The sequence below is a fragment of the Amia ocellicauda genome, chromosome 8, assembly GCF_036373705.1.
Source record: "Amia ocellicauda isolate fAmiCal2 chromosome 8, fAmiCal2.hap1, whole genome shotgun sequence".
NCBI classification, from domain to species: domain Eukaryota; kingdom Metazoa; phylum Chordata; class Actinopteri; order Amiiformes; family Amiidae; genus Amia; species Amia ocellicauda.
Genome location: NC_089857.1, coordinates 2,469,942 through 2,481,996, shown reverse-complemented (window position 1 = coordinate 2,481,996; position 12,055 = coordinate 2,469,942). Strand labels below are relative to the sequence as shown.

General features: G+C 37.5%; 1 protein-coding gene across 3 annotated transcripts in view; it reads right to left on the bottom strand.

Moving 5' to 3' along the window:
* The window catches only part of ell2 (elongation factor for RNA polymerase II 2), a 52,150-nt gene that overhangs the window by 21,724 nt on the left and 18,371 nt on the right, over positions 1-12,055 (bottom strand). For all 3 annotated transcript variants that reach the window (XM_066711815.1, XM_066711816.1, XM_066711818.1), the window contains exons 2-5: positions 8,739-8,786; positions 6,166-6,287; positions 5,749-5,912; positions 2,969-3,228 (exon numbers count right to left, since the gene is read on the bottom strand). In XM_066711815.1, the coding sequence (XP_066567912.1) occupies positions 2,969-3,228; positions 5,749-5,912; positions 6,166-6,287; positions 8,739-8,786 (594 nt within the window). The remainder of the gene's footprint in view (positions 1-2,968; positions 3,229-5,748; positions 5,913-6,165; positions 6,288-8,738; positions 8,787-12,055) is intronic.

Below are 12,055 nucleotides of genomic sequence, written 5' to 3'. Positions count from 1 at the left end.
CTAAGCCATAAGCATGCAGCAGAGCACATTGCACTAGTACACAGTCGGTGCAAAAAGCAAATTGGAAAATAATGTAAAATTCATATACAGAACAGATTTGTATATTAGTTACAATTTACATATCTCTGAAAGTCATATTAAATCATCACACATTCATCAAGGAAGGGGTACCATTGTTACTAGTGTCTGGCACATTGTCTGCTTTTGTTGAATCAGTTAGGTCTGTAGATGCCTTCCTGAAAATGGCTGTGCTGCTAAAGCCATGTACATCTATACCAATCAGAAACCGTGTGGAAATTTGATTGGGTGTAAAATAATCCCAAGGAAATCTTACATTCTGCTCATATATGTAGCCTTTCATTTTATATGTCATTTTAACATTCAATGAAATATGCAAATCAAATATGGAATTAGTACGAATTGAGACTATTCAGGATTAAAAAAAAAAAAGTTTGACACATTTATATATACATATACACACAGCAGAATGTACAGAATGTGCTGTAGTAGTGAAAAATAATAAGTTGTATGCCAATACCAAATGAGAGAAAAGCAACATAAATTTACAATATTTCATGTATTGTGAAAGAAGGAATTTGACATTATTAAATACTGATGGTTCTGAAAATACAACATACTCTGCAGTAATTATTCTTTTAAGTAGGGATGCACCAATTAAATCGGCCAGTAAATCGGTATCAGCAGATTATAGGCAAAAAAATGTAATCAGTATCTGCCGACTACTTTAAAATGGCCGATTACTTGTGACCAATTGTGGTGTCTGAAAAGTCATCATGCTTACCAAATTTTTAAAATAGGCTAACATTTTTTTCCCCCAGTCACGTGTCAATGACAGATAATATTGTGCCAGGCTGCTTTGTTGTATACAAGGTGAGAGTTTCCACTGGCAGACGCTTATACGGGTGTTTTCACCGGCTAAGCGTCCGGACGCGTCCGTATTTTGTGGCCGGTTAACTATCATATTAACTATGCTGCCAGACGTGTCCGTAAGTGTCTGTCACGCCCACTAAGCAAATACTTCGCTTTCAAAGAGGAGATGTGTGCGTGACTTGTAGACAGACAGGGAAGAGATCAGATACATTATGCTGGAAGATCTCAAATGCCGTGTGGGATCACGAAGAAATTAGTTTTATTAGCAGCATGGAGTGAAATCCACATACAGAAACATTACAATGTTTTACTGCTTACAATTAATATCCAAGTCTATTAAAAACTTGGATTTCACAGGACCCCGGTGCAGTGCCGTGCCTAGTTAAAAATAAACTAAAGGATAATAATTGGAGCAGCTGATTTTAATATTTTATGAACAACTGGATGGTGTTTCAGGCTGTCATTTAATGAATGGTGTGCAGTCTGTAACAGCCCAGCAAAGACAATCAGTGTGAAGGCGAACACGTGTGCCCATTTACAAGTTAAATTAATGAATAAATAAATACAGATCTAGGTTTCCCTCTAAAACATTAAGGACTGGTTTAATAAATGCATCCATAAGTCCATAAACGCCATGACTGAAACGTGCACACTTCAGTTAAATTATAATATTGTAGCTGCCGTTACTGTATTATTGATCGTGAAACGTGTATTGTTTCAACTGTAACTTGCCCTGGTTAAGGACGTCTGCTAAGTAAATTAAAAATAATACGGCAAAAAGTGTCGTTTGCAGTTACAAATCTGTAGTAAGAGTAATAAGGGAGTCAAGTTGTGCCATTTAAAATACATCTACTCGCACATATCTTGATGATGATTACAATTAAAATAATGAATAGCGAAATAATGAATATGAAACATCTGTATTGGCCAATAATTTTCTTATCGGTGCATCCCTTCTTTTAAGGAAATGGTAAAGGGGGAGAGAAAAAAAAAACGTCAATTCAGGAAATGAAACCAAATCGATCAGATTTGTCATAAGCAGCCAGCATGCAGTGACTAACTGCACGGAGAGTGAGAGCTTGGGAGTCCTCCCCCCACCCCATTCTCTACCGCAGAGTGCATAAAATCTCAGAATATTCAAAATGTACCGACTTCTCTACTCCAAGCACCGATTATAACCCACCGTGTAGCATATACCATGCTAGGAAAATTACCTGTCTACATGTGGAACTGATGTACACTATAATAGTCAATGTTTTATTGGGAAGTTTAACTTCACAAAAGTCACAACAGGAGTTATAAGATTAGGAGTTCCACATCAGCATTTGACTTGATAATGTTCTAGACCTAAATAATAATGCAATCTCCGGTTTATAAACTATAAATCACAAATATATATATATAAGGTTACTCTATTTTTAATTTCTCTCATCATCTGTTTAGACATAGTTTGGTATGTATTCCAAAATAAAAAAACTGAAGAGCACAGAATTTAAACCTAAGATACCAAACTTTAATTTACAACTAAGCAAGTCCAATAAAGGGAAAAACAATGCTGCATTTCGAGACAGCATTTCAAAGTATCCATTATTACTGTATATCAAATCTTCTCTGCCAGAAGAAAATCAGCTGGCCATGGTTAAAAATAGCCCCTACCGAGAGAGTTCTTGCAGCATTGTTGACTTTGCAGTATGTGGCTGAGAGACTTGCAGCCGTTGCTCCTCCGTCAAAAAAGGCTGCGCTTTATTTCAGGGGCCTCTCTCAGCCACATCCAAACAAGGACACAACCACCCTCTGCTCTTGGGAAGTAAGACCAAATGTAACCCAAGCACAAAACGCCCAGCAAGTGGCGGGAGATGCAAGCATGCATACAAGAACAAAGTTTCACTGAAAACACCTAAATCTTCAGACCCAGAAAATGAATAAATAAAGCTGCAGTGGTGGAAACATTTAGATGCACACACTCACACTGCTTTGTGGCTAATGCATGTGTGTGTGAGAACGCAAAGGCTAATCCTGAATTGAATACTCATTTAACAAGATGTTCCTCATAGTGGTAGATAATGGGGGGGTTCACCTGCTGCAGCGTTGGTCCCAGTGAGTTCCTGTCCTTCTGATTAACGCCATCCCTTTGCAAGCGAGCCAAGACCTCTGGCTTCTTGTAGGGCTTAAGTGCCAGTAAGTGGATTACTCTATCCCTGTACGGCTTCTGACCCACAGGGTTGTTCGTATTGCACTTGCGTATGGTGTTGGCTGGGTTAATTGGTGTTGAACGTTTCCTCTCGGGCACAGGATCAGGGGCTGAGGGGGCCGGCTTCCGTATCTGAACCCTCTTCCCTGGAGGGGGGTAGACAAAAAGAAATTTGAAATATTAAAATCAAACATCAGCTGCTTTCTTTCAGACACAATAACTAGTCTTTTTAATAAAATGGGTGTAGCCTTCCAGAGATTTTGCTTTACAGGAGGGGAGATTGCATTTGGTATCTTTAGATTAAAAAAAAAAAAAAAAAAAAGTTACGCGTGTTCAGTGTAGTGCACACAATTGATACCAAATGGCACAGTGACAACTTTCCTCCATTTAAATAGGCTGAATGACTGATTACAAGGTTGGAGACGTGTGATACTAATTAAAGAAACTAACTAGTTTGGAATATCACTACAATCCAATGTATTATCTTTTCTAAGGGGTACCAACAAATGTGTCCAGGCCATTTTAGAATATCTTTGTAAAGTGAGCAATAATTAATCTCTTTTCATAGTTTCTTTGCTTTATTCCATGATATACCAAAGGCATGCAAGTATACATGATTTAAATTTAATCACTTTTCAGGAGGAATAAAGCATTATTTCAATGAGCTCTAAGGGTACCAACAATTTGAGCATGTCTGTAAAATACCTGTACAAAAACAGTGATTAAAAACATGATTACTATTTGAGAACTTATTTAAAACTACAAGGGGATGTTTTATTTTGTATGAATTACCTGTAAAAAAAAGTAGAATTTTCCATCAAATCTATACACTAGAAGCTAATGTGACTTAATCAGTAAATTATGCAAATTGGCACCGATGAAGCCTGAAACCCTTCTTCGGAAATGTGTCCTTTGGGATAACCATAATATGCATGCATGTGTATGTACACACAACATTTAGAACTTACTTTCAGTTACCTGCAAGTTTAAAATAACTTTACTATTTGGGAAATACTTTTCACTGTTCAATAAGGATAAACTTTAGAAAATTTGGCAAGCCCCCTATTAAGGGGAATTTAAGCCACACTTAGGACATTTCCTTCTGCGTTTAAAGCTTACACGCACTGATCTCAACTTTCAAAGCTATTTAAAAGCTTAAGACGAGGGAACAATACTTTATGCTCTAGCGATCTCTGTACAGTTGATATTGACACAGTATTTGATTAATATCAGGAAAGTTAAAAGCAACATGGAGACCCCTAATAATTACCTAAATTAAATTCCCTCTTTTCACAGTGCCAGAAATCCAACATACTAAAAAAAAAAAACTGCAAGGAGTTGAAATTATTTCAGTAGATCCCAGGAATTCAGGTTCTCTGCAGTCCAGACTAAATCACCCCACAAATCAACCTCCTTGTAGAATTTGCTTTTGTGAACACTTCATTTATTAGATTACACAGAGTACATTCAAATGTAATATTTGTTCACCTTCTTGCTCAGCAACCACATTGCACCTGCTCTGAAAAACAGTCAGTGCTGCTCCAAAGCAAATCCATAGCATAAAAGACTGCACACTGTGGCTATGCCCTGCAGAAAGTGTTCTGTATCAACAATGTTTCTGCACACAGTTTCACTGAGATTTCAGGCACAAGGAGCAACTGCACGGATATACAGTGCAGATTTAAAGGAAAAAGTTATTGGGAGCGTGGACCACTTTGGGCCAAAACTTTAAGCCATAATGAGTGGAAGATTAACTGGCTAAATGAGCGCTTTGTTTAAACTAGATTGTTAGGTCAGTAACGCCAAAATTGCAGAAGATCAGGCTTTGACAGGACATACAGGTTATTAGACACGAAAACATTTTGCAAATTTTTAACCAGGATAAAATATACAATTCTTGGTTAGAAGCAGAGGTCTAATCTGTGACCAGCCATGGTATATAGATGGATCACATGAATTAATAAGCCGACTGAATATTTCAGCGAGGCATGGCCTAGATGCAATTAAGCTAACAGTAAAAGCATCGCTACAAATCGCTACAAAACTTCATACCAGTTCTGCAATTTGTAATTTTGTATTTCTCAAGCCACCGAGATGAGAAGTCAGCTGCTCCTGTAAATTGTGTGGGGGGAAGTGGCTAATCTAGATAAGAGACATTTCTAAAGTATTCACTCTAGAACCATACAGTTTTACAATTACAAAGCATTAAAGGAGATTAAGACTTGCTAGTCAAACATTAGAATAGAAAGCTAAGATTCAGGAAGCTGGGTGAGAACCACAGTAAATAAAATTAAAATAAAGGGAAACCAAGCTCACAGCTCCAGGACTGCTGTGGTGGCTTACAATGAAAGCAGCATGTGTGTTTGGAATATCCTGAAATCACCTCTAAAAATTAGATTAACTTTTACTTTCCTTCAGATCTTACTGTAATTCAATAGCCAATAGATGGACACCATTTATAACACAAACCCTTTAATTCCTGTGCAAGTCTGCGAGCACATAGAACTCAACGGCTCAGTCATCACAGGTCCCCACATTCTCCTTCAGTGTATTACAGCCTCTCCGTGATTTAAATCATTGAATGCTAAGCTGTGTATCAGTCTTTTTTTACATTCAATGCTTTATTTATTTATTTTTTTAAATAAAAGGAGGGGACAGGCTCTTGCCTCCAAATGGTCCTCCAGGCTTAATAACTTTGGTACTACGGCTGCTCTTCTCCTCCTCAGCTTGCGTCATCCTCTCGCGCGTCATCTGATAGGAGTCATTGGTAGCACACACCGTGATTTTATCTTGCACTGTACCTAGAGAGTCCAGCTGAGAGACTCCATAGCTGCAAACAAGACAAAATAAATAGTTTATCTTTATCCATAAATGTACAACATAAGTGCCATACGTACCAAAACCATGGGGATAAATAAACCCTGTGGTCTATTTACTTGTTACATACAAAACGGGTACCATGCTTCTTGTTAAATTAGCCAACAAATTTGGGCTCTCTTCTGGGAAGGGTTTCATGCCACATGGACAGAATGTACTGGGGACTCTTCTGCCTCCACATCAAGAGCAGTAACATGACCCCTCACCTTGACGTATACTGGTGAATGCAGTCGAAACTTCCCTGAGGGTTGTCTTTGCCCACGTTGGACAAATAAAAATCAAAGTTTCGCAGGTCAGCAGGAGCATCTATTCTTGGAATTTTAATGCGCTGCAAACAGAGGGAGAGATCAATACAATTATTTTTTAAGTGAAGAAAGCCTTTCACTCAAGTTTTAACTCCATGCCATGCAACAGTTTTAATAAATAAAAAACACACCTTACAGTATTATGGAGAACCATTTAGAAACCAGGAGTGCCTTCCACAGTTAAGTGTCCTTGTAAAATAACTAAGTCTGCATAAACTGTGCACATTACTCTGCTGCTGTGAAGATCTGTAAAAAATCTGAAGCACATGGTACCAGTTGCTAAAACAGTACTGAGATGACTGTACTGTACATTATTTCTACCATCTGGGGCTAGAGCCTGCATTCCTCAGTACAGAGGACCAAATAACAGCCTACATGTCAGCAGTTTACTGTTGCGGGTTCAATCACCAGAACAAAATAAATCAAGTGAATAAATACTGTGAAACTATCGAGAATTCATCCCATGTGCTAAACAGCCGAGTAATCAAATTCACAGAGGGGATAAACTTGTATCATTTTTCTGGTAGGATTGCAACTGTTCCAGTAATCTTAGATTTCTGAATAACTGACATTAAAGTGGTACATTCAGCTTTTAGTGGATTATTTTATAGCCCTCCCCAAACCTGTGGAGGTCAATGACCTGCAGTCACTGGAGAGCTATCTGACCTTAACCATGATGATGGATACTATTACAAAATGTCTTGTGAGTTACCTTTTATACCCCAGGGAAACAGGACATCTTCAGAGGCCTATTAAGTTCAATGTAAACATCTGGAACTTTTAAAGAGCTGAATGTGGTTCGTTTGATTTAAAAGAATACTTTGGTGGTGTGAATACAATGTGACAATGGCGTTTTCTGGAATTAAGTAAATTATGACTAATAGACTTTGCTCTGTGCAATTCTAATAATTTTTTTCAGGACATTATCCAATCCATAAATCTTTATAGGATGTTTTGTTGCCATTACTTTGTATGTAAAAAAACAATTGCATGATTTAACAAAATTTGAATCTACATTTTTGACTGAAAGTAGTCACCTTTTGCAGATATAACAGCCGAACACTCGTGGCATTCTTTCTACAATGGAAATCAAATGTTGTTTGAAAAGTTCTTCCCAACACTGTTGCAGAAGTTCCCACAAATGTGTTGCATTTGTAGCTTGCTTTGCTTTCACATCCATTCATTCCAAACCAGCTCGATGGGGTTAAAGTTTAAATTAATCTGCAGCTCAAAATCAGCTTTTCACAGCTGAAACAGAGACTTGCTTAGTGTTAAGTGTGAAGCTGTGCTTGAAGAGGTTGTCCTGTGAGCTGCCTATCACGCAAGTTGTTGACTCTCAGAAACTTGTCTTCTGATTCTGTTCTGGCTTTGGGTCTGCCAGACCTCTTCCTGTCAGAGTTTCCTCCAGTTTCCAAGTGCATTTTGATGGTGTAGGAAACTGTACTCACTGACCTTGGCTTTCTTTGCAATTTCTCTAGGAAAGACCATTACAACCCTTAAAAGAGTAGGTCTTTGTTTTTCTTGCCATTATGATAGCAATATACTACTTCCTGCAGTACAATACTGTCCAAATAATGCTTAAGAGGGTGTAGTAACAGTGTTCCAACACTGCTTTTATACAGAGGGCTTATAAATCAACAAAAGTTGGGACACCTGTAGGAAAATGTTAGCATCAACTTTCAAGGCTCAATTTAGTTCCATTGCTGCAGAACAGCTGTAAGTTGTTAACCCATTACTTGTTCCCTGAAAAAGGCATTTTTTTTAATAACTCTGAAATGTACATAATTTTTGAGTTTTTGGTAACTTTTTTTTAACCTCTGGCAGTTTACCACTTACCTTTCTACAATTTCAGGTTATTCACTGGACTTCCAATAATAACTGGAAAAATTGGTGTTTTTAACCTTTTGACCGGTATTGTATAATGAGAACTTTAACCTTGAACAAATTTAATTACAATTAAACTGGACGGTTACCCCTAACCACAACTCCCAAATCTCTATTTTTAATTTATTTGATCTAATCTGATATTTCTGTGCAAAATGGGATCACTGCCCTTTTTCTCGGGTAAGGAAATTGACGCTTTGGAGACGCGTTGGTGTGGCACTGTCTACAGCATGTCAAATTAGAATCTCATATTATATAGATGTACCATTGTTATTAATGCCATTACCACCACTCTCCAGAAGCTGAAGAGTTCCTGGAGAGATCACAATGTTTACTTTCATTGCGTCACTATTCTCCATTGCTTATGGTGTCAGCTTCAAACTCATTGCCCATTCTGAATTATCCTTTGACCTTTGCACTGTCCATCATGTCAGGACTTTCCACATCATATTGTTACCCAAACGCCCACAATATTGACTGTTTATTCTCTCTACTGCAGTAATTGTATACATCTTTTGTCAAAAAGCAACAAGTGCTTCTGCAGCAATATTAAATACAGAACAACTGCATAATATAAAACTTAAACTTACCCCTTGGAGTCCCATGAACTGTATGGTTGGCTGAGAGGAGGATACATTCTATAGGGGTGAAAAATTAAAAAGTACCAGTTAGCTATCATTACATAATTTCACATAACATGTTTTAAGTAGATTTCATAGTATAGAAGTATTTCAATGAAATCATCTGAACTACATTTATAATTATGTAGATGCTTGGATTCTTTTTTAAAAATAAGGGTGCATTATGGGCTGGATTTTTACATAATAGCATGTTAGTGTCCCATTACAGTATAGTAAGCAGACTGCATCCTAGAAGGATGAGTAAACTATAGTTTTGGTTTCTGATTCACACTTAAAAATATATATGCTTTATACAATGCAAGCCAAAAGAATGAACATTTTTAAAATAGGTTTTTCTCAAAAAGCAGCCATTGTACAACATAAAGCAGGCCTAATTAAAGCCTATAATGTACATGGATCACATTCAAAAGCCATGTGGTTTAAGTCATGTATAGGAAACTGCTTTCTGGAGTCAAATGGAGAGGCACAAATACCAATAGTCTACAGAAACATTTTTATATAGATTTTAAGTGATTCAAATTAATGCTTTGGCTAATTAGAAATTCAAGGCTTTTAAATTGTGGAATTATACAGCATAGGCATTTGGACAATACCTGGTCAACTATCACCATAAAGCACCTCCTAATTCAGTCCTTTGACATTATCCAAAAGAAGTAGAATTTCATCACTACATATTTGTGATCACAAAGAAAAGACCTTCAGAGGAAGTACATGCATAGTCCAGAGTTATACGTTTTTAATAAGGAAAACAATTTTCAAAGAAAGTATATACATTCATAAAGCTGTAATGTATTACTCAAACTAAATAATTAAACCAAATTAGTTAAAATGACATGTATAAACTTAATCTAGAGGAATAGAACACAGCTGCTATACCTCCAGATTATATCCAACATCTTTTGGTTTACATGGCCACTGATTGATAACAATGCCCCGACTACAGACAGGAACATCTTCTGCCAGACAGTGGCCCTTATAGCAGTCTAATGGCACTTTCAAACCTGGTCCCCAAATAAATAGAAACATGATTCACTTGCACACCATGCGTTTCAGTTAAGGTTTGTTTCATAACAAGCTTGATTAGCTCAAGGTATAGGCTAGTAAGAGGTGTGCCTTTGTAGATGCTGCCTTAGTTCAAACCTTCTAATATTCTTACACGTCACTGAAAAACCTTGATTTTACTTTCATTCACATTCCATACATTTTCCTGGTGCGATACAAACCAAACCTAAAATCGCGAAGAAGTTCATTGTCTGGCGAACCACGATTTGAATTATTTGCAAGTGAAATAGATGTGGAAGTACTTGGTTCTCTTTTGCATGTCGTGCTCCTCCTTTATTTGGTGCTTTTATTGTATAACCGTAGACGAAACTGAACATACCAAGAGATTATTGTGCATTTCAGCGAAGTGCATTACCAGCAGAATGTCTGTCTAGTAGTAGTTTTTAGGGCTTCAAGGAAAGCAAGAAGGCTGGGCAGATTCCTTGTGTTTCAGGACGTCACTTTCAGTTTGGATCAGTTCATTTTCATGTGAACCAGAATGCATTTGCTTTCATAAGCAAAATAATTGATGTAACAATGTTGCAAACATACTCTTTCTAGTGGTTTTGGTCGGTTTGGTTTGATCCACATCCTGGCGAGATTACATTCAGCACTAGCAGAAATTTCAAATAGCTCAAAACAAACCGAACAACACTTCAATCCGCATCAAACCGTAAAAGGCCCCCCTGAGCCCCGATTCTCTCATGCCCAATGCCTCTGCATTATCTAGGGAATTGTGAGGGGGGGCGGCACTTTTTCCATGTTCATAGTTCATAGCATATACCCAATCTCCCCCTATGTGAATAACTATTTCTGAATTCACAAATCAGCTGTGCTTTTTAAACAGCAGCACTTCCCATCATTGTTTATATTTTTCTTCGTTCTGGAGTTCATTCTGCTTGATGGGAACAATGGGTCTATCTAAGCCCTGCTTCTTCAAGCGAGAGCAGGCTGGCTATGCAGCACAAGTGACAGCATTATTGCCCAGTCAGAGTGCAAAAAAAGCAGTCATCTTGCAGATTGGTATCAGAAGACAAACTTCACTGGTACAAAGTTTAACTTTCATCAAATTACTGGCAAAGGCATTTTAGTAACACAAATAATAGCCTACATTCCTGGAACATCAAGTTCACATCAAACTAATGCAACAGACAGAAGCTGAGAGTCATTATCTCCTGCATCACTGTTCCACTTTAATCGTGATCACCTGCATACTGTCGAGCTGCAATTACAAAAGTTAAAGTTCATTATGTGCTTGTCATGAGGTTAAACCAGCAAGTTAAAGGTGAGTTAAAAACTAAACACACAATGTTTAAGAAATGCATTATTGATATCTATGAAACAAAACCAAATTCCTTGATCTCAGTTCAAACAAAAACAAAATTCCTGGATTTCTTGCAGATTCCTGAAAGATAGTCTGCTTATGCAAGCAAATGGCCAGCAAATATCAAATTGCATCCATTTAATTAACTTTTCATAACATCAGTGACGTGAAAAACTATTGAATTTGAACAAGTTGTCACATGACAGCTATGGATTAGATTGTCAGTGGCTGTATTCTAAAGTGCATACTACACGTACTGCATAACAGCACTTCAGTAATGTTGAAATGCTCATATGCATGTGTATTATGCAGTTTTGAATACAGCCAGTGTCTTGAGTATTGTTCTCGCCCATGAAAACCTGTTCCATGATGTTCCTGCTAAAACAGCGCGAGAGCTGTACCTAGAGCTCATTTTTACATATTAATTCACTCCTTCTCTATGAATTTGGATGACGTCAAGTAAACAGCAGCTCGTCTCGAGTGCAATAAACTAAAACCATTTAAACCCCGAGAGGGAGAGGGGCATTTAATTTGTGACTCGAGCACATGTCTCGAGTAATGTCAAAACACAGGTTAACTCTGTTTTTTGAAGATCGCTTGCAGTCTTTGTATTGTGCAGGTGGGAAGGGAAAGTTTGTAGTAACATTTATTTTATTAACTGTAGGGTAACTAAGAAGTCTATCTATGAAGGGATAAATGCTGACAGAGAAGGAGAGCCTCTTTCTTTCCAGATGAGAATCTTTAACTTATTAACACCGACGTGAGTCCAACGTATCAGAAATAAAACTATGCCGAATTTAAATTACTTTAATAGCTACTACTAGGTCTACTGTTCTAACATTGACAGATGTATTTGGTGTTATGCGAGCCTCATAGTTGCTGAAATGACTTTGGCTACTTT